General features: G+C 36.5%; 1 protein-coding gene across 1 annotated transcript in view; it reads right to left on the minus strand.

Moving 5' to 3' along the window:
* Positions 1-24,496, minus strand: part of NAALADL2 (N-acetylated alpha-linked acidic dipeptidase like 2) — a 289,387-nt gene that overhangs the window by 61,793 nt on the left and 203,098 nt on the right. Inside the window, exon 10 of the mRNA XM_059822897.1 lies at positions 7,513-7,608. Within this exon, the coding sequence (XP_059678880.1) occupies positions 7,513-7,608 (96 nt within the window). The remainder of the gene's footprint in view (positions 1-7,512; positions 7,609-24,496) is intronic.

A 24,496-nucleotide genomic window follows, 5' to 3' on the forward strand; every position in this document is an offset into this window, starting at 1 on the left:
CAAAAAGGGCATGTTGTAGTGGGAACAACACATGAATGTGAAATAGCTATGCCAGTAATAATATGCTGGCAGAAATGTTCCTGGTAAAACTTTGCAACATAGACGTGCTGTACATGGTTCGTGAAAGTGTTCCCATTTGGTATTAAAGGGATTGCATCCCTGCCAAAACTACAACAGATGCTTCAATGAAATGCAAAGAAATTTCAAGCTGGTCAACTACAATGAGGTTCTGCTTTCATTTTGAACTCTGGCAGGAAACAGCATTAATACTGTTCTTCACAGTATTATTCTACTGATTCAAAATCTGCACCTCAGCCTTTGAGATTGTAAGGGTTTGCCACCTTCATGTTAATTTAGATACATTGTATTATCTTATGTTTCATAAATTTAATATTTCAATAATTTCTGGCAATCTCATATATCAGTTATATCTCTCTCTCTCCATAGTTACTTTGAGCTTTTGCAGTACAAAGGCCTACAAAGAAAGAGCTCATTCACAGACACCATGCAGGAAGATGAAAATATTTAGCAGAGGTAGCATGCATCAAACCATAGGTTTTGATTTTTAGGTAGATTACAGAGAACTATCAAATTTATGGATATCATTGCACTGCCAAGATGAATAGGTATCCCCTACGCTTGTATTAGAGAATTAATGGGACTAGACAATGGGTAAATGGGAATATATATCCCTCCCATGCTTCAAAGGAACAGAACAGTATGATCCCGTTAGAGAATTCCTCAAATCAACATCCCTGTGCTGTACCTTATCTGTGGTCAAAATGTGAATTTCATTTACTAACAGTTCTGCAGCCCAGTACTTATCATTCCATTTGCTTCAAGAAAAGAATCTGCCTGTCATCTTCTTGGAAGTTTTTATATTTTTTAAAAAATGGAAATACTATGGTATGTTACACACCAAAACTTATTTCCCCTAGACATGGAAACACTCCTCCCTATTGCTGTTTTATTTAATGTTTAGAAGTTAATTGCATTACAGTAGTTAGCTCTACTTTATGCAGCTCCATAATTGAAGTGTAGAATAATCAGGATCACTAATAATTTTCTCAAGAGTTATCTGTCAGCACCCATAACTCATCATAAAACCAATTATGTCACTTCTGGCATACCTTTCAACACTTTGGTGCCTGCCAAAGTGAAAATCCATAAAAGATTATTATTATTCCATGGCTGATACTGGGTAAGTGGTTCCAGTGGCACTCCCTGTTGGGGGACTGCCATTAAAGCTTTTAGAATGGCATAATCCAAGTCTTATTAGGGTGCTCTAGTGAGCATACCTCATAACACAAAAGTATTTTCAAACTTGTTAATAACTCCAATTGACTAGTTACCATGAAACACTGTGCTGAATAACACTGATGAAACTTACTGAAAAATAGCACGTACTTTTCTGAGTTGCATTTGATAACAATGGAGTTTCACCTGACTTCTCCTGGTCTGATGGGAAAATCCATTCTCTGCCACACAGGCACACATTTCTCCATTTTAATACTTGATATACATATTATAAAACACACTTGAAATTACAAGGTTGGCAAATCTCACTTAAGATACCACTAAATTTTGTACTGCAACACGCTGCTGTAATGAATGTCTTGGTTCTTCACCACTAGGAAGCCTACATATTTCTCTTTTTTCTCTGAATCTTTCAGATCAGCTGGGGGCCTTGCAGCAACCTACCCTAAATCCACCTTTAAAGTGCCAAGATCTGAGATAAATTGATCTGACAAGTGTTCTGACAAATTAGATCTTCTAAGCACTCAGATTACAGATCTATCTCCTTAATAGCTGAACGTTTCCCATTCACTTTACCTGCCACATTCAGCAATCTCCTCCTTTTCAAAGTGTTCATGGAATTAAGGTAACTACTGTCTTCAGAGAGCACAAGCCACAATTAGCTGATTATTTGTTCTTACACCAAACCTCATGTAAAAATTTATGTTAAAATTTTTCCATTGTTACTTTGTATCAAGCCATTCACACAGAAAAAAATTCATTAAAGCTGTATTTCCAGGTCTTTTCCAACCTTAGTGATTCTGTGATTCTGTGATTCCCTCAGACAGATGAAAGGGCTCAAATAATTTCCTGCCAAAACCAGCATAAGCTTTTCCACCAGCTTCAGTGGCCATACAGGCAAATGAGTTTCATCAAATTGAACACTAAGCACACCTCTGGTACCAAGAATGAAAGATACTAATTCTTTGGGTCCTTCTTGACCTGCATCCCACAATATCTGAGCACTGGGCAGTCTCGTTGCAGAAAATATGAAGTGATGCACACAGGAGAAAACAACCTGTGAGTATACAAAGACAATCAGGCCACATGAATTAGCTCATATCCCTGAAGACAGAAGTATTCAAGTCATCGTGAATAGTTAATGGGTAACAGCAGTCTAAAAGACCAACAGCATATTGAAGATTATTGAGCAATGATTAGAGAAGAAAATATCATAGAGACTCTATACATCCACAGTGATCCAATATGTTGAATATGGTACATAGTTCTAATTACCTTAAAGTAAAAGAGAAGCCATAGAACTGCATAAGTACAGAGGTAACGTATTATTAGGCAGGAATGACTGACCTATGAGGACAGCTCAAACTGGTTACTACAGCCAGACACAACACAGTTTAGAAAGGAAAGCAACTGGTATTGAAAAGTAAATAGAGCATACTTATTTATTATTTCTCATACCAAAGGCAGAAAAAACCTAGTGAGATAAACAAGCAGCAAGTTTTAAGTAAGGGCAGCAGCGAGGAGAATTAAATTGTGAGAAATGTTGCTGTGAGATGTTATGGAAGTCAGAATGCAAATGAATTCAAAAAGGGCATAGATAGCTACACACGTAACAGAACTGAAAATTGGTGTAGAGGTGTGATTATGAGTCTAAGAAATATTGCACTGCCAACTGACAGTGAGTGGGAAAGTATACTGGAGGAAGTGTCATGCTATGATTCCCTGATTTTACGTATTTATTCACGAAGAATCTACTGCTTGTTACTACCAGTTGTAGACTTTTGTACCAAATGGAATTTTGTTCTTATCTAGCAAGGCTATTCCTACTCGAGTCTATGCGTCAACGAAGAAGTAACATAAACTTCTTCTGAAATCAATCAGCTTGAATGAATTGGTTTGTCCATATCTAATACTCTTGAATATACAAAAAAGACCCAAACCAGGTCAAACCCTCCTTCACTACAAAAACACCAATACACAAGGAATTTGGTAATAGACATTACTTCTTAACATTTACTTTTTTCAGATTATTTCATTTTTTTCTCCAGATATGTCAACTCTGTAAAATCTTCACTGCCAGGACTGAATGACTAAATCTCGATTTAGTAAAGTAAATACTACTTTTACAACAATCACCATCCAGCACCATTATGCCTTCTTGCATTGAATTCAATATTTCCTCAGTTTCCAAACCTCAATTTGGTATGATAAAGTAAGTGTAGCTTCAAGAAATATATATCAACTGTGTCTCAAAAATACCAGTTGCTGTGCATGTTCCAATAGATGCAGAGTCATTCACATCAGGTCTCTGCTGGTCGCTAAAGGAAATGAGACTGTAATTTTAAACACAAAGTCTCTCACAGAAGCAGCTGTAAAATACATGCTTCTACATATGGAAAATAGATCTTTTCCAGTGCTATGAAATTTAACAATTTTTTGCCTTTTTAAGCAGATTTTTATTTGGCCATTAAGATTTGCCAAAGGAACCAAAATACAAGGATTATTAATGGAAGCAAAAATTGTTGTTAAAAATGAATTACTTGTTGACCATGGATACTATAGTCAAATTAGCAATCATTGGAACAGAAGGAATTACATTAATATATGAACACAGGGTATTATTTCCTGTGTCTAGGCCTTAGCTTGAACCAGGCCTCTAAAGATCACAAAATCTTTAGTTCAGATATGGGGGAATGCTGCTTAACTTCAGACAATAGTATCAACTATGGATCTACAATATTTTGGATTTATTTTCCAAGATTTGTATCTCCAAAACCTCGCAGGTCTTTCTCAACTTGAGCTTCCTACAATTTGAACTTCTATAATCTAATATCATGGAAAACTTGATAAATGACGAAGATTTTCATAGTCTTCAAAGCCATTATAGCTGGTTAAGAGTGTTTTGTACTACTCTAATTCTGTAAACAAGGATTTTAAGATCTGATATTCAGATAAATAGTGGTAAAATAACCAGATATGTATCTGAATAAAGCAGGTTGGAATACAGCATTCTCATCGTGTGAAAAATGTGAAGATTAATAGAAACATGTTTCGTCTCAAATAAGAATAAAAAGTTACAGTTTCAAATATTTTCATAAACCATTTCTGAGAAAAAAGCCAATGAAAATTATGAAATTTTGAATTTATTATAGTTGAATATTTAATTTCTTTTAACATAAAACCCAGTTTTGTTGAAAAGACTTTTGAAATTAAAAGTTAAAATTCCTGAAGCAGTTCTGTTTTACTTGCAATTGCAATAGAGCATACACAGTCAGTTGGCATGTACCTGTAAAGCAGCATTAACTTCCAACTGAGGAGTGTAAAGTCTAACTACAAGCTAACTTCTCACTATGGATTTTTTTTGCAAAGATGAGTAATTTAATAAAAAGCTAAAGATTTCTAATCTTTTGAAGATATAACTTGGCTTCACCTGTTCAGAGTACCACAATGAAAATACGAAGATTTCAGATTAAGGAATAGCATTAAAAATGCTTAGTTAACTAAATAAATTTATCATATTGCCTTTAAATCCCATATCCAAGTAATATTTTTACTTTAAAGACTTCAGTAAGAAACTAAGTCTTGATCACTCAACCTGTAAGGTTTCTGAAGGGTTCAGAGAATTGCATCAGAATTTCTGTAGTCTCATGAATACAACTTGCTTTTGCAACTTAGAAGTCCAAATAAAAAGTGTTTTTCCTTTTAGCCTGCTTATAGAAGTCAACAAAACTCTGTTTTCAAAGATACAAGATGAAGTGATATTTCAGGATATATTTCTGTATTTTTATCTACTCTCTTTCACTCAAGTAGAAATGTATCTTATTTATTTTTAACTATACTAGCTCAAAGACAACCATCGGGCATATACAGCAACTCATAAATGCAAAAAAATATTTTTAATAATCCACTTTTTACTAGAAGCAAAAAATGTCAATACACCAAGCATCATATATCATTCACGTGCACAGCATAATACGTACAATTCTGCTAGCACTCATACATTGACCATGGATCAACAATGGAATGGTGTATTGTAAGTATTGTTTAAAAGATTTGTATCTCCATGTGACTCGAATTTCCTTTCTTATAGTAATTATAGATGTTTTTGTCAAAGCTAAACTGATGTGTGTTTTTTCTTTTCAAAGAAGTAAAACTTCATTAAGCTTCTTCCCCCTTAAAAGGCTCACACTGAGAATCGGTATGTGTGCAGTATAGAGAGGACGTATTTAGAGTTTCGATAATGGAGACAGGAAAAACCACCACCACCACCAAAGCCCCAGCAACCTTCCAGCTTGCCCAAAGCATGGAAACCAGTGTCACTTTTAAAAAGAAAATTTCTAAAATAAGATGACTCTTTAGAATTCAGACTACATATGCAGCAGCTTGTCTGCACTAACATGCAGCCACTAGTATCAAATATAGGGCTGAAAGAAGATCTCACCAAGGAAAAGGTGATATGATGTCACCTCAGGTATGAAGCTGGATAAATGTTACCACACAAAGCCATGTTAAGGCCTTATATAAAATACTGCATGCATTTCTGGACATTCACCCAAAGAAAACACTTTCAAATTGGAACAGATGACAAACACTAGGATAAAGGGAGGGGCAAAGGAAAGCCCATCTTGCAGAAGAAGGGAAAGACAACGGATGGCTTAGTTACTCTGAGAAAAAGGTGGAGGGGGGGAATGGAGGGAACCAAAAGGTAACAACACCGTTATCTAACTATAAAGAAGAGTAAACAATAGATGACATTTAGAAAACTTTTGCTGTTCAAGCTATTCAGAAACTATTCTAGGATCAATTAAGCTAAGCTAAAGACGACAAAATCAGCAGCTGAGGATCTCACTCCACTGCTGCATATATTATTCATCTTTATAAAAGCATCCTGGGCTACAGTCTGAAAAGCAAAATGGAAATACAGTCATATCCTAGTGCAATCTTCATCAAGTTTTATCAAATAAAATTGTAATGCTCAATGAACCTACTTAAAATAATTTGTAACGATTTAAACAGTATCAAAATGCTTCAAGTCAACTATCTAATAAATATTTTTCTGTGTTAGTCAACATTACAGAGAAAATACTAAAATACAGATTATTCAGATTACACATGGCCCATCACACACTAATTAGTAAATCATAAATTAATTATGCAGTAAATAAGAACATACCTACTTCCCTCAGTCTTTGGGAAGAAATTTGGTGAATCTTTTCAGTCACTTTGGCATCAAGGATGGCTTAAAAGCCATCAATTCCATTAGAAGGGCTTCAGAGAAGACTCTTGTCTTGTGATTGTTCCTTAACTGTCAGACTCTGCCAAGCTTCAAAAGAATGTCTAGGAATATGCGTTTCTTTTTTTTTAAAAAAAACAACACCCAAGCAAACAAACAAACAAGAAAACCCCTAAAAACCCCAAGATCAGTCACTGTCTATTTTGCCAAAGATGCTGATCCGCCTACATGCTAAATCTGCTCATTGCTGATCTTTGTGCATTTATTTTTGTTGTTGCCAAAAGAAATGTTTCAACAGCAGCTGCTTTTCCAAAAGAAGTAGCTCTGAATAAACAAAGAAATCTGCTTGTGAGGTCTACATAGCTCTGGTTTATAAGAAATCCAATTATAAGAAGTGTACGAATCCATTAAGTTGGACTCATTTGTAGTCGTGTCTCTTTGCAGAAATAGGGCTTGCTGAGTGGACAGAGTGAAGAAAGAGCACTTCAGAGCAAGGAGTAATTTTTGTTGTATTAATAAATAACATGGAGGGAGTATTATATTAGAGCGACAAGAGGGAAGTCAGAACACATTAACTTTGGGAGCGTCCCCCCTGTAGAGCACTCTCCAGAATCATGGGACAGCCACCTCTTCCTCTCACGTGAGCACACAGCTTATTAAAACCAAGTACCTGTGCATGTGAAGGTGCCCTCAGACAGCCCTCTTCACTGACAAAATTGACAGCAACAAACTGCTTACTTCCTGCCATCTAGCAGGGCTCAATGCCCAGCACTCATGCCAGTAAGTTTAATGCGAACCATGCAAAATACAATTGAATCACGTAAAATTAAGCATTTGCACATAAAAGTGTTTTGATTACACAAGTTGACCAATGTAACAGTAAAGACTATTCCAAAGGTGAATCTCAATGAAAAAAAACTCCACAACTTTTAAGTACATTCAAAGTATTCACAGGAATTAACAAATTCAAATTTGGCCATGTGAAAGAAAGTACGTATAAATGAGATCTCAATTTCTGTTACCTTTGCAATGGTCTCGTGCAGGCTGAAGGAGGGATCCAGCTCTTCAGTTTTTGTCGTATGTACAGGAAAAAGAGCTTCGGAGAGAAAGCTAGAATTCTGTGAGAAAGAAATAAAGAAGCCTTTTAGGATTCCACATTGATTTCCTCCTTCAAATGCTTATTGGATTTTCTTCAGAGATTGAAAAATCCTTCAAATTGTTCTTAAGTTTTGCCAATTATTAGAACTTATTTCACTGATCTAATTAACTGATTCGAAGTCCCCAAAAGAGACAAAAACCCGTAAGTCTTATGACTTTATTCTTTGAATGGCAGTTGTCTTTGTAATTATGCTTCCCAGAGCAGCTAAAAATGTTGCCTAGAGGGAGAAAAAATATCCATACAGACTTCATTCTGAGCTAGGCAGCAATCAGACATTTTGTGAAACACGTTATGATTTAGTCCTCAGAAGAAAGGTAAACACAATAATCAAAGAATTCTGCAACCATCCTACTTCCGTATACAGTAATACCATCTACATAATACGGGGTTTTGATCAATTTCCTAGAATTATATCTTTTAGGGTTACCACTCTTTTTAACACCAGGCAATCTTAATATATTATTTGTACAGGATGTTTGCCTCTTCTTGTACAAGAAGAAAGCAAGAAGTTAGGTTGCATATTTGCTGTCACAAGGAAACAACAAACTGATACCTAGGTGAGGACTGAAAAAAAGCAAAACAATACAAAACAAAACCCCAAGCCTCAAAGGTGCACAGATGCCTAAAATGGGAATTATTTTAAACCTATGTTCCTGAACCTGGTATAATAACCCAGAAACTAAGCTGAAAAGAAAAATCTTTCTCTACATCCCTTTAATTTCTGAGACATCACCCTAAAATTATCCTTCCTTTTATGGAGTGCCTCTAGTTTTTTCTCTTTAGGCATGATCTGAACTGCCCCTCTCGGAAAAGCTAGGAACCTAGTGCCCATCTAATCCCCACCTGTAGAGGTGCACCTTGATGGACTGAGATGTTCAATTTGGTAAGCATACTTTGAATACACTCACTGTTCACCAACAGCAATGAATTCAGTACAGAAGCACAGAAACTATGGCCAAAGTTATTTCAGAGATCAGCAGGAGGATGTGACAGTGCATGAATATCATGACATTCTAAAATGTACTAGCTATGAGCAGTTCTTTTAAACAAAGACTTCAAAGTGAATTCTGACACACAAATAACCAGAGACACATACACTGCATTTACCTATGTCCGGAAGAGGAACAAAACTTCACCTCAAGCCCTCTGCCAAACTCTGGTTAGCTCTAGGCAGCTAAGTTCAGCATCCTAATACTTTGTATCTCCTTTCGGAAGGCCTAAATCTTTCCTTGTTCATGAATCTTATTTTGGGTTTTGATTTTCATTTTGGATGCCAGCACCTAAATATATTATTGTGTTTAGCCAGAATATCCTAAGGTCCTTTATTGTATTTAGTGTACAATGCCACGTAGAATCATACAGGCTTACCAGAGGGATCGACAGGGGACCGTAGAGGGACTACAAGTCTCTCATTAACATACTTCTTGTAGCATGTATTAGCATTTCAGTGCTGGGAAACTAGTCTTGTCCTTTGTTTGACCGCCCTGGCAGAACCTCTAGGGAAGTATGCAGTTTCAGATTAAGCTAGGATAGTCCTAAAACTAACGTTCTGCATGCGTCTTAATGCCACTAAATTTTTTTCTGGAGAGGGACGGCAAAAAAAATATAAGAAAAAGTATCCATTAAGAAAGGTTAAGCAGAGGAGGAGTGTGACTCATGAAATGAATATATTTTGCCACATTCATAATCATAACATTTTATATATGGTAGTTCTGGAGCTTTCCATAGGACCCAGTAAGAGAGTACTCCAATTCTGAGTGCAATTTTTATGTTCTATGAATTTACGTATAAAATAGTACTAGCATCAATAAGAAGCTGGCAATATCCCTGGCTCAGAAATGCCTAAAACACTATGAGATTACATATTACAATATGATTTCATCTCTATGAAAATAATTTCAAAAAATGTCTAGTCTTTTCAGACTGAATTCCAAATAAAATTCACAGAAGCCCCTGGTACTGTATTTAAGATGAATAATTTTTCTGGTTTAGATTATTTCCCAGACCGTAAGGCAACATTGACAATGTTCTGGAAGCATGCCCTTTTCAAATACCAGCTTCCCATATCTACTAGACTAATATTTCTTCAGTTTCCTCCTCTTTATATACGCTGATCTTCAATAGCTTGTGTCCTTATTCTCCAAAAAAGACTCATACTCTGTACTCACAAGAAGTGAAGCCCCTTTTTAGGGGCATTAAACCTGGTAACGATGCCCAACACATTCTTCAACAGCCATAAAGATATTTGCATTCAGAGATTGCATGCTGAGCAGTGGCCAAACAAAGCTTTGACTAAAAAATATTAAAACTGATCCAAGCTTTAACAGGGTTGTTTTGTAAGGTTGGCGCTCCACTACCTTTTCACTTGCTAAAAACACTCTGTAGGGTTTATTGTTTTAAACATCAGGAAGTGAGCAAATGAGAGAGACAAACAATTTAGATGTTTTGTTCTGGCTTGTACAACCTCTTTGTATGTGACTGAGCGTTGCTCTTTCCCATGCTGGGTTCTAAGCCATACAAAGACTGACAAAAAATAGTACTTTAGCTAAAAGAGCTGTTAACTTCAATTCAAACAAAAGAAGTTAAAAAGAAGCAGAGAAAAAACCCTACCCTCTTCCTCTAAACAAACAATATAAGGTATCTTACTCATGTACCCCTGGGGGATAAAATGGTGGTTTCTGATATATGCCTGCTGAATCAGAATTATGTTTGTACTACACAATGCAGTACATTGCACGGATCCAAGAGCTAGTTCTTAATTGCGCACAGCATTGTTAGCTCTCTTTCAGAATAGTGTGGGACACAAATGCATTATAATCATATCAGTGATGGGATATGCCAATACGCTCTGCTCAAAACTACTCAACTTAGGCGTAGTTCCCCACAGATGTTCAATCCACCTCCTGAGCTAGTACATTCACAGCTAAATTAAGCTTCTTTGAACAGTGTGACATGTCTCATAGACATGTTCAAGAAAACTCATTGAAAGGTTTGTCTCAAAAAAGTATGTTACATTGCTGGTAATTTTGCTTGTTCGTTTTTTCTACAAATCAATGCCTCCATGATCAATATTCTATCAGTATTTCCATACATTCCTAGAAGATTATTTCTGGTAGTAACCTCCCACTTCTTTCTTAAAAAACTAAAAATAAAAAAATGTGATTAGCACTGACTCATACAAATGTTTGTGTTCAGTGATGCATCTACGTGTTGTATAATTTGTCACAAAAGTATCAGAATAATAAATGAAGTCATTCTTCCTGTCAGAATTTTTTTTTTTTTTTAATCTCAGGGAGAAGATGCACAAAGTCATTCATTATGAAGATAAAATACATACTTCAAGATTAATTCCTAACACCTATTCATCTTTGTTTTAAGTTTGTGCACTAGTTTACAGAGCCATGTCATTTGACTGGGTGGAGGTTGAGGAACACTGTCATTCTGCTACTGTGGTGCTAATGCTGTTCATCATCATTCACATAATTGCAATCAATAACTTAGAAAGAATTACATTATTTATATTCATTCTTGAGTACCTTACTGAGAGTCAGTGAAGAGAATGATTACTGAATTAGATTTGCTACACAAGATCAGATTATCGCTCCATCTAGACAAATATTCTTTCTCTGGAATCTAAAACTTGATGGATCAGATGCCTGTAAAGCAGGGAACCACCACTTAACTGGCTTTTATCCCACCCTATTCTAGACACACACCTGCAGAGCACAGACTAGGATTCTAGTCATCCTACGTTCATCTCATATTCAATGGTGAGAGATACAAACACTGAAAGTATACATTCATAGTCATTCTCTTAATCTAGATGCCTTCATGGAGCAGAAGGTCTTGCTCCTCTGACACAACTTAAATGGAAAGAAATACTAGGTCGTAAGTGTTTGAATTACACAAGTGAGTGGCGTCACTGAACCCCAAGTCAGCTAGAGCTCCGATGTGGATTAGTCGTGGTCTCTTCCTGCAGGCAAACACCTGAAAAGACAACCTTTATTTTTCTTTAAAACTAGGTTTTATGAGAACAGAATCCAGGACAACAGCCTTTGTTAAAAAGCAAAAGTACAACAAAATAAAAACCACTTTGTAAATAACTTTTGCCTGTTGCTTCTTTGCACAAGGAGTCATTATCTTTAGATTCTTCCTCAGCCCAGCAACCCTTCAGTGACTTTCCATTTTGCAACAAACTTAGCACAGCCCCTGCTAGGATCCCCCAGGAAAAGAGTTTTTAATTTTTACTACCTGTCTTGTGGTCAGAATACAAATATGCTCCCTGCTCTTCTCAGCAGTCCCTTTTGTATCGAAAGGTTTGGGGGTCTTTTTGATTTTTATTACTGTCCCACTCTCACACCAGCCCAGTTGCTCCCTCTTTTGTTTGCCACATCTATGCTCTAGAAAACTCTCCCAGATTAGTATGTTCCTTCTTTGAAAGCCACTGAGCAATCAGCCCTCCTTCCAAAGGCTTCCAACCCAGTCGAGACCACAGCAGCTGGGCAAGGTAAACAGTGCTACTGCCTCAACTGCTGCCTTTTAAAGCCACACAACATAAGTAGGCAATGATCAGCAAATAAATCAAAACACATTTTGTCATCACAAGTGGTAAGTCATTTTGCGCATGATGGAATCAAGACCTTGCTTGCTAAGATCTTGAAAAGGAGTCACACAGAATCACTGCTTTAAGCAGGTTTGAATATTTTTGCAAGATTAAGCTTTCTGCCCAGAAAACAAAGCCCAGAAAACAAAGAGTGCACATGAAATACAACTTACTACAATTTTATATATCTGTACATATTTATAGATAACATTTATTATTCTGTGTGTGTGTACAGACAGATAATGCTTACAAACAGTTAATCCAAGATTACTATCTGAAAGAACTTGCTGACATCTGAAATATCTTGCTCTGCCCTTATAAAGGGAAATGTTTTAAACAGCTGTGGTTCCCCCCTGCTTCGTTTTTTTCATAAAAGACACCTCCACAAAGAACTACTAGAAAGGCAAACATACTCTGTTTCTCTTGCCTTTCATTGTCTTCCAAGCACTATGCTCATCAAAGAAAACTGCATGAACTTTCCAAGTAACAGAAGCCCACTCTTTAACCCAGGGAGCACATGGCAGAGATATGAGTCTGGATGATGCTTCAAGAGTACCCCTCAGCATTTAACAGCAAGAGCAACACTTCCAACAGCGAGAAACTGAATCAGACTCCTCATTTATTCTTTCAGCAAGCTCACAATAAGTGTTTTTTTTTTTTTTAACTGCAATTTGCTAAGCAAATTTCTAGTAAATGCACACTAAGAAAAAGACATGCTCATCCAAAGAGCATGGAACTATATTATTCCTTTATGTTTTTCACCCACAGTAGGAGTTACAGCTACAGTTGCTGTCCTCATACTCTCCCACACACACTTCCTAAACAAAATTCATCCGCCTTCTCTTCCTCACCTTGTACAATGGGCAGAGTGTTCTATGCATTCTGCAGCTGAATGCTCTCAAGATGATACCAATTAATGGAAAAACTTTTTCAAGGTCAGACCACTGTGAGACACCCTAAAATTTAGGAGGCCCAATTTCCAGTCATGCCTTTGAAAATTTTCTCCTTGCTGTTTATTGCCTTTTGTAAATTGCTCTTTAGGTGCATCGCTATCCAAATGAATGAAGAACATTTGCTACTCTGATATGAAGCTGGGTTTTTATCATACAATCCGTACAATCTAGAAAGGGCCACACCAATAATCCTTGAATTCCCGGTGTAATGATTTCGTTTCTCTATGAGCTCTTCAGAAGAGAAATGAACAAGCTTAACATGTATTTGAAAGCGGGCTTCCAAAACCCCCCTTTGTCTCATCTTCCTTTTGGAACGATCAGTTAACCTGATCTTTTCAATACCCATTTAATGAAGCATTCTGTGAAATTAGAAAGACATTGATGTTCCACTTTTCAAATAATGGGTCACTTCTGATTAAACTTCGATTGAACATTCAACTTTCAATCTTAAAACAAATTGCATCCTTTTCTTTTTAATTTGAACCCAATTTTCTGCCGCCCTTGGGTCTCATGACAGTAATTAACTGATTTATGGATCGATTAAATGGGGATTGAAAATGCAGGAAAAGAAACCACCTTAAAACCCCAAACCTGGCTTATTCTTGCTTATTTATGATGGACACTTGCACTAAAATTCACTTCTGATTTACTAGACTCATTTTTCTAACTTATCTTAACCTTCCTCAACTAATTAAGTGAACAGAACACTGCACCTTCTAAAGGTACTAAATTTGCCATCCCTTGTGTACCATCTTATAGCATACCTTCAATTTATATGCCAACTTTCAACCAATATGTTTTTAACCATTAATAAAATCCCACAACAATTCTGGTGATTTAATGTAAAACAGATTAAATACCAAGACATACTTTAGAGATCTATTTTGCTGTCATTAAAAAAAAAATAAATCAAGTTTTACCACACACTGTCTTAGAACTGGAAACAGTTCTGTGGTACATACAACAAAAAATTTTCTTTACTAGGCTAGGACAATGCTGCATCCACAATAGAGTCTCCTGTTTTCTTGACTATTACTTTAGAAACACTTAAATTACCGGTTAGGAAACTCAAATTATGTAACTAATAATTCCTTACTATGCTCTCATTCCATACCTGAATAGATTTTTCTTACCTGCTGAATATTGCCCAGCGTTTATAAGAAAACATCCCTCTGTCCTTAACTTGGTGAATAATACACAAATCCTTCCAGAATGTTCTGTTTGGGTTTTTTTTTGTTTTTTTTTTTTTTTTTTTTTAAAGTAACAGACAGTGGAGATTTCTCCACTCAGCAAAAACACCCAGTCTGGAAAAACACAGTCTTTACACTAAAGTTCTTTAATCAGTTTGACTTCACCCTTGTTAATATTTGTCTGTATTGTCCATATTTGCACCAGCTTCGCCCTTCAGCACTTCACAGTATTTGTGCCACCAATTTTGTACTGCACAAAAGTGAAAGACTCTTAGAAAGGTACAACAGCGAGCAAGCAGCGAGAGCAAAAATCCTTCTGACATTTGTACAGGTAGGCCAAACAGTATAAACATGCTCATCTAATGCTGCTAAAGTCTGCAAAGCAAATACTCAAAAGGATGATAGCAAGAGAAAGCTGTTTCTTTTCTTCACATAGACCAAAGAGGAGGAGAATTTAGGGGTATAAAGCTTCTGCTGTATCAGGACTGAAAATATAATCTGTTACCTGTCCACATATATATATATATATATATATATGCCGTGCCTGTTCTATGAGTTATTAACCTGTTTCACTCTTTCTGCCTTTTTGTAATACAACAGCATGAAGAGTAGAATTTTAGCAACCTGAGGGACACACACAAACATGCAGTGTCTGGTCACTAAAACACAAAGCAAGTAGTCAGAATCAACCTGGGAAACAAGTTTAGTTGGGAGGTTGAAATCACCTGCAGAGCACACACTATGAAGTTATGCTAGTGCCCAAAACTATTACCCAGAAATCCAGAGGCTTACAATTGCATGAGGACTTGCCTACATCTGTATTTAAAGCCATTGCCAAAAATTTGTCATAGCATGAAGGAGAAAGCCGCGTCAGAAATAAAGATAAAGAGAAAGTAGTGAGAAGAACAAAAATACCTCTGAAATCTGCACTGCAGGATCTCACTAATTCCTCCTTCCATTCTACCCTAAGTCAAGCAATTGGCATCTGGTTTCTTGGCATCAAATATACAATTGTATTCCTTTGTGAAACAGGTGTTTCACCTCAGCTAGGCTAAAAGACCATCCCTTCTCCACTTTCCTTTTTTTCCTGGCAGGGTGTAAGAGATCGAACCAGAGACTTGATTGCAAGAAGGATCAAAAAAAGTGTAATGAAAATGGGTATCCCATAGACTAAAATATGGCTTATCATCAGCTATCTAGAATACTTTTAGTTTGGGAGGGTGCTGCAGACTGAAGCAGATTTTTAAATAAATTTACTGAAAAAGTGGATTATCTAGCATAGAACTTACTGAAGCCAAAGTCTGCTTCTCAAATGTGTGAGTTAATCTGAGTCAATGGAATAACACCAGGCATTAATGTATGGCATATAGGATTTCTCACTAATAAAGGCCCTTAAAGCAGAAGAGAATGCATGTCTCTCCATCTCACTAGTAGGCTGACTTTTCCCTTTCTAGCAAAGGCTCTTGATAGCTAATTAAGTGTTCCCCCCCCCAAAATCCACAAAGGATTATAAAGCAATAGAGAAGTTGGTTTTCACTGGTTATTACTTAAATGAAACTAAAGATGTAAAATGTGTATGCTTTTAAATTATTTTTAGAAAGCAAAGCTTTGCAGTTACCAGAGCCTAACACATGTCAAAAATCTCATTCAAAGTCAGAATGACCCTACTTTGTGAAAATGGGCATGTCAGACGGAGTTTCTGACAAGAGGCTTTTCTTTCGTATTTTTACCATTTCAGTTTACTGAAGAACTTTTAGAAAAGAAACAAAACCAAATCTATTTTCTGTTTTAATGTTCTGGTAAAGATGCGCACTGACCTTGTGATGTCACCAGATGCTGGACAAAATAAGCAAGGCCTGCCAAATCAGACTACACAGAAAACAGAAAAGGAAAATTGGAATCACTGCTGCGCAATTTATTTTATTATTCAAGTCAACTGTAGCCAGAAAAACTCAAGCCAACAGTTATCAGACAGGAAAAGAATATAAGCACTTTTCTCTCATCATCTTTCAATTTAATGTTTTCTTCCTTGCATTAGTAAGTGAATTGAAATAATCACTGTAAAGCTATAAATTCACAGACCGCAGCACAAAGAAAGCACCTTTTAATGTATCAGGATACTTGCATAGCTTTATTCCTCTCTAGAGTTCTCCCTTGATACTTTTTAAACTAAAGGCAGAATCAGCAGTTTAAGGAAGCAGCCCAAGCCAGAAATCTGGAACCTCACAGAGGATTTTCCCAAAGCTTCAGAAGGTTAGAACTAGAAGGCTCAGTTCAGATTCACTACATGTAAGAGAGAACACCTTTTCTTGGATGTGTGGTGTGAAGGATGTAAGAACATTTTGTAACATTTTATGATCAATTGTGAGTATTCAGATTACACGGAAAACATGCAGTACCAGTAAGATCATCCTAACAATGTCCTGCTATAAGCCATAATCCCAGTGACAATGCCTTTCATAATCACAAATATTGTAAAGCACAAAGCTTTTATTCCCCGATTTGATGCTTCCTATTCCCAGTTTTTATTTTTAGTGCTTTAAAAAACAATTTAAATTATTACACTGAATGAAGAAATCTGATTTTATTCACTGGACAGATATTGTGTAGGTGGGAGACTCAGCATTTTGCAGTAGGAATCAGAATTGGCTTTTGCTAAGAACAATAATGTCTTCAAAGACAATATTTACTTATCCTTTTGATTTATTAAACAGTTCTTTAATGGCTGTAAGATACATCACACATTGCAAATTTTATTTGAAAGAATGTATCATTGACTCAAATCACAGCTGTTTGATAGTCCAGTGATCTTGATCTTGTTTTTCAAAGTATTAAAATACAAAGTTGAGTGCCACACTACTAATATCTGCTGGTGCAAAACAAGTTCTGATACTTATTCCAAATACTCTGCCAGAAGATTTTTAGTTGGTCTGTTGAATTTAGCCACTCAGAACAACAATGGCAAAATGTTATCTTGAACGCAACAAGCCATTTACTTCTCCAAGGAGGACAGATAATTCAGTGCCTTCTATCCTTAGTAATACATGTTTTCAGTAGCTAGATGCTTCAGTAGGCTATCAAACAGAAGCAATAATTGGTGTCTAAATAAATTTTTCACATTTTGCCATATCCCATTGACTCTGTTAACTTCCAGGCTGTCTTTCTTCCATTGACTTTCAACAGCCCTCACTCAGCTCCAAGACAATGAAGAGCCTATGAGAGAATCTGCAAGGACAGTTTACAGCAACAACATGTATTCATGCAGTGTGAACGTTGAAGCAGCTGTGCATTTTTGTTACTGTATGGCAGGTTTACGAAAAGAATTTTCCCCTCCTGGATGCACCATGTTTGGGACAGCAAAGCACTAGGATTTGTGAGACCAAACAGATTCTTTTGGAGCAAAGTAACGTATCCAACTGATGAGGACGTCATCAGTTGCACCAACATTAGTGGAATAACAAAGATGCTCTTCCATGAAATCAAGTAGCTAAATATTTATATTCTTCCATAAAACAACTCAAGCAATCAACTGAACATCAAATGTATTTTGTCTTGTAAAACAGAGTCATTAACCTTAACAATTTCAGCATGCTCTCACTACCAAATTCAATGAAACTAGTGTCCAAATGAACAGATAGACTAATATATTAATGTATTACGGCTAAGTACTACACTTAATAATCCCTGAATGTACTGAGAAATTAAAAGCACTAATTTATGCTAAAGATGAACAAAAAAGAGAAAATATGTTGGTCAGAAGAAATACAGTATGAATAAACAAAACCATAGCTATTATAAAGATAGTATAGCCCATAAGTGAGAAAGGCAAGACACACAAGCAGCCGTGGTTTGGACCTCCCTTTGCAAGTAGTCCCAAGACAATCTACTGGGGACTGTTGAAACTGTATTTTGTTAAACACTGGCAGTTCATCACTTGTCCATGAACAAAAATGAAACCTCTCTCTTCACCTTGACACATCTAACTCCCATTGCTACATCATGTTCACCATAAAATTCTACTACAAAGTTAATAAAATCTCCCAGCAGCAAATGCAACAGCACCAAACTCTCCAGAGACAGTTTAGAAAAAGGAAATCCTGGGTTCCCAAGCAATCTGTCATTCTGAGGCTGATACACATTTGCTCCTTTGCAAAGAATTTCTGGTATTCTAAGGACACGAGTACTTTGATTCCTTCAGACATGCACGAAACATCTCCTGTAACTCCCCATGGGCAGCTACCAGCTGTGTATTTCCTTAAAAAATTTAACATATACCTGGGAGAAAGGGAAGGAGGAGTAAAACAGGGAAGGAGGGAAGCCATGCAGAGTCGTATTTTTAGATGGAAAAGCTACCAAATTGCAGATCATCACAGCAACACACTGCTATTATGCACACTCCCTATTAGCCTAGATAGAGAAGAGGAAATATGGCTTCTGTTTAGAGTAGGAATCTCCCTGGAATTTCAGGGTCAAACAACTGGAGCTAATTCTCTTCTAAGGACATTCACGCATATGCCACAGGCCTGGAAGTTCTGTTTTGAGCAGCTACTGCTGAAGTAAGTACATCATGTCTTCATATATGCTCTACCCTGATCCTTCAAAGAAAATGATGCCATGATGCTTTTAATTGAAGTTCTTGATAAATACACTTGGATCTGATAAATTAATTGCTACTGGGTGACACTTAATCCAGGAGGACATAAATAACAACAGAAGAAAAACAGCTTAAAATTTACCAGAAAAGCCTGGTCAGCCATAGATCATTCACGTAGTCAGTCAGAAGTCTCAAGCCAGTAACAAACTCTTTCCTGTCTGGAAAGGGACTGGAGGACATACCGGAAGTAAAAGAAAAAATGATCTGGATATGGTGTTAACAGTGAGATTAATGATGTGATGCAAAATGTTGAGATAACTGCATCAGGAATATGGAGATGTGAAACTTCAGAACATAAAAACTGATTGATTTTAAGCACTGTAACTGCTTGACCAGTGAACTACATTAGTGATACATAAATTGCTCTCAATAAAGGATATCATAGATCAGACAACTCATGTTTGCTTTAGATATATGCACACAGGTAGAAGGTTGTGTTTGTGGAGCTAAATTTCTCGCTTTACCCAGAATTTGCTGAGAAAATTACCCCACAGACTTTGCTCTCTTCCATAATGCCACCTTGATTATATACATATATATAAACACATACAAAAATAAAGTGTGTGTGTATATATATTAGCTATATAAATAATCCTTGACAAGAACTTTTCTAAGAGAGAATGTAAGAGAACATTGGTCAGAAATTTACAGTGACAGTTATCAGAGTTTGTTCACAATACATCCAGCTGCTTCGCACTACAATGCATATTACATTCCTAGGTAAATTCCAGCTCAGACATTTTACCTATAAGATGGAGGTTGTGTCTGTCACTGGGAATTATCTGTCCTTCTGGAGTTTGCAAATCGTTTACTGGTTGTTTTCAACTTTGTTGACAGTTACAGTCCATTCTGTGGCAGAGATACAGAAACAAAGAACTGTTCTTTCAAAGAAACAGCAGCTTTTCATAAATTCTAGCAGCCAGAGAAATGGTAATAGCTCACTGGTACGCAGAAATTAACTTTATTTTCATTGCTTGTCTTGTGAAATCTAAGAAACAGTGTGCTGGACGTTATAATGGTAATGGAAGTAGCTACTCATGTGGTAACAGAGCCAGTGGCTATCAACTACACTGCTGGATTACCTATGCTGCGATGTTTGATAAGGCAGTTGCAAATTTAAAAACAAAAAACCTCTCCAAATGCTTCCTACAAGTTCCACTTAAATTAAACTTCTCACGGAGGCTAATCACTTAGACATTTTCACTGAACTAAAATTAAATAATATAAACATCATGTCAAGGTCATAACTGGAACCAACTCAGTACATCAGTGAATCAGTAATGATAGGAAACAAGCTCCCAGTCATCAGTGAGACAAAGACATTCGTGTAAGGTCCCAGTGTAGCCAGTATGGCTGACTGGAGAGAGTCCTGACCCTTTACACATGGCCAACACCCAGAACTTCCCCATGCCGCCCTGATTTCTATGAATTTCTATGTTCAGTTCAAAACTTTACCTTGACACAAAAAAACCCCAAGAAATGAAACAGCAGCTGAAGGTCCCCTTAAAACAGGATTAAAATGGTGCTCCTTATCACTGATACCAGAACCCCACAACTTACAGACATTCAGTACTGTTCCCATACAGTCAAAAATTGGTATAAACACCAGTTTCCCATTCACTTTTAAAAAGACACAAGCCAGATGCACTGAAGAGCACTCCATACTGCCTAAGCCCTCCCTCTACGCTAACGCAAGCACATGAAAGAGATAAAAGCAGCATGCAACATGGGAGTTATTTTTCAGTAAACTAGACCCTAAGTTCTCTCCATCAAGGACAGCTCCTCTGTTTCTTTTCTCATAACAAAGACGACTTGGAAAGCTTATGATTTCTTTTGAAAGAGATGCATGATGTGTCAGTCTAAGCATGTAAATACTGAAATCAAGAAACTGCAGTACATTTCCCCAAAGAGTGATAAAAAAGGAAGAAAAGAGGGCAGGACAGGGGGAAGGGAGGAAGCAGAGGCAGATGGTAAAAACAACTGAGAAGCCACATTCATTGAAGAGTTAAGATTTAGTGGCCTCTGTTTTATACCAGTGTGGGCGAAAACCACTTTTCAGGGCTCTAATCAAAGTTGAAAGTTACCTTCAAAAAGTTATGCATATTTCAACAGAAATAAAAATCATTATGCATTCTCTCTAAAGAGGATACAATCTCAAACTGTCAAAATTCTAAACTCTTCTACATATATTACATACAAATGCCTTCTATAAAGAAACCTCTTTTCATTTTTCTTCTAAATTAGCTTAGTGGTCCATGGTATTACACTATCTTGGTCTAGCCTGTGAATAATGTGACAGGTAATTTTTATACTTCTTGCCTGTACTTAAGTTTGAGTGAAGATACGGAAAACAACTTTTATGGTCTAGGTGTAAAAGTAAATGTTCTGTAAGCCCTGCATACCCAAACTTGGACAGCTACCATAAAATATTTCATGCTCATGCTAAATCTGTGTCCATCAATAAATAACAAAAAAGAGGGTAGATTGTTCGGGGGTTTTTTTAATAATGTGCAGTAACTTGTTTTTTCTCAAAACAAAATTATAATGCTAACATTGATGTAACCTACCACGTTATCACAGAAGGGATTTAAGATTCTGTGTTGTCAGATAGGAATCACTGCGTAAATGGATGTGCTGAGAAGTATGAATAACATGCAGATAACACAGGAAATCATCTAGCTAGAATTTAAAAAATTGGATTCCTCATGAAACTGTCCACTGCAATGACAGAGAAGTGGATAGTAACAGTCTATTTCCATCTTGAAAAAAGCTCAAAATACTCCTGTACCAGCTTAAGTTTGCAAGTGATCGGAACGGCTTCAAAACGCTGAACAGTTTAATGTTGTTTGACTTAGAATACTGAGGAAACAATCAAATCAATGAAACCATGGCAAATCCAGATTATATTTTCTCCTGTACCCAAACATTCAGCAGCCACAGCAAAGCTATTTTTCTCATTCTCTGTGATTTACTTATGTTCCAGTACTTCAGCAACTATGTTATAAACTGTGCTAAGACAGACATAATTAAAATGAATTAACTTGCAACTATAGGGTTGGTTCTTTTCTCTTTAGTGAAGCAGCCCACTACTACACTTCTAAATATAGATCTTTTAAAAACGACTTTCCTCTGTCCCCTTTCATGAAGGAAAAAAGGCAAGTGAGGCCATCAGATTAAAATGTTGAATCCAGCAGAGCAAACTACATTTTTAAGGTGCTCCACCAAGAACAGGGAAAATGATATGGGATGATGCTCATAGAAAAAGAAAAACAATGCAAAGCCTACAGAAATAAGGGAGAGAAATATGAGAAACAGAAGAAGGTTAAAAGAGGAGGTATGGATAAACTTCTGAAGTTCTGAGTCTCTAACGGGTAAAACTATGGCTAGAGACAGGAAACAACACAAAATTTTCCAGACCATGCTGTTGGTCCTGGTGTTATATTTTTGTATAATAAATGCAGTGTAAAAATGAAAGGAAGGATTTATGCCAAACAACTTTCTGGAGAAGGCTGGAGATATCCTTGACACCCTACTGCAAAGGCTGTGTTATATTTTAAGACAAACATGTGGTACATTTTAAGATGTAAAATTAACATTAATCTGTTTTAAGTAAATCAGCAAAATGTTCTTTGAAAGAGTGAGCTCACTCAGCACTTACAACACTATGTAAGACTCATATGTCCTCTTCTCTATACACCCCAAGTACAGACACACATGCTCTTGACATAGCAGAATCTGTCTTCTCCTTTCATGTTTGATGAGGCCACTAAAGAAGCAGGATTAGAAAATAGCCCTTAATTTTACCTCAGAGTTTGAGTGATTCTGTGGAATCTGCCTCTCCTCCTCCACAAATAATACCCTATTTGAGCACACCAGCCTTAAACAACCGGTACCATATGCAGGCGAAAGCAGCCCTTACCAAAATATATCCCAGCACATTTAGCCCTTCTCAATATATACTGCCTGAAGTCACTATTTCTATAACCAACAGCTGTGTAAACAGCTTACATTTTAAATTACGTCTTTTCCATAACAGGTGATGCTTCTATTGCAGCTAAAAGGTAATGGGGCAAAAAATCCCTCAGACCGCCATGAGATTTATTTCACTTTGCCTCTGTAGTAGAAGTAATCTATACTGCTGAATAAAGCGACAACTCCAGTATTAGCTCACTGTGACGATTTTTATATTCCAAAGAACTTTTTGAAAAGTTCTTAGATAAAATTCCAAAACTGTACCAGAAGTTGAAACTTTCAAACACTTTAATAAAACGATAACCAGTTGAATACCTTGCCCTTTTAGAATCCTTCTCATGTTTATGCTTCAAGCCTTTCATCAAGAGGTAGCATTGTTCCATTACACAAATGTGTGAAAAAAATAGTCATGAAAGACAAGAGGAAAAGACTGAAATAAGAACCTAAACTTTTTGAGTGCAGTGGTTTGCCCAGAAGTACAAACTTTCTCAGAAACATGACTTTGATTATGAAAGGTACTTTACAGATTTGGATTAAATTTGTCTCATAGTACCACTGCTAAACCCTGTTCCACAGCAACAGAGAAATCAAGTTTGTTTTTTTTTTTTTTTTTTAAATAAGTAAAAAAGTAAGGTTTTTTTGGTTCTCTGAACATGAAATAATTTCCAGGGAGTTTCAGAGGTATTAAACACAAATTAAATTGACATTACTTAGAATTGTGGGAACTCAGCATGTTTAATGGCTGAAATGCCTCAGCATGGTCAGCTAGAACACGTGTAAAACAAAACTTTGAAGGATTTTAGCTTCCAGTGACTTTGATTATAAAGAAATGAACCTAGGAATCTGAGCAACAAGTTCTCTGCCTCCATAAAGGCTTTCCACCTGTTGCCTCAAAACCACATCGATTGTGTATCCGCTTTCTGAAATAAATTGTTCTATCTTGACAAAACAACTTCCCGAATTGTGTTAAATGGGATAACCCAGAGTAACCCAGAGTATTTTGGATTCATGCGTCTTTTCCATTCATGTCTCCAGTTATAGGAAATTTCATATTAGTTAATAAGTAAGTGTTCATTGTGACTAAACCCACTTTCTGTTAACACAGCCACAGATTTGAATAATGAGCCTTTTATTGCTGTAAAGGTTAAGTTTCAATAATTTTTAACACTTTTTTGTATTTTGTAGACATTCACAAGAGCAGAGTTGAATTTACAGTGAACGTTACTTCATATGGAAGAACGCAGTTATCAGTCACACAACTGAAATAAACTGAAATAGGAGAACTTCCATTAACATGCAAATTTAAAAATTTGCCAAAAAGCAACAGAGAAGGATAAAAATAGACGTGGAAGGGAAGAGAAACAGGGTAAGCTGTTAAGTGATAAAGCAGTATTTTCTATTACACATGCACACAATCAATGTATATCCATTCAGAAAGAAGAACAATGAAGAATTCAAATAGAAGCTCAATGCGT

This window comes from Gavia stellata, chromosome 11 (genome assembly GCF_030936135.1).
Source record: "Gavia stellata isolate bGavSte3 chromosome 11, bGavSte3.hap2, whole genome shotgun sequence".
NCBI lineage: Eukaryota > Metazoa > Chordata > Aves > Gaviiformes > Gaviidae > Gavia > Gavia stellata.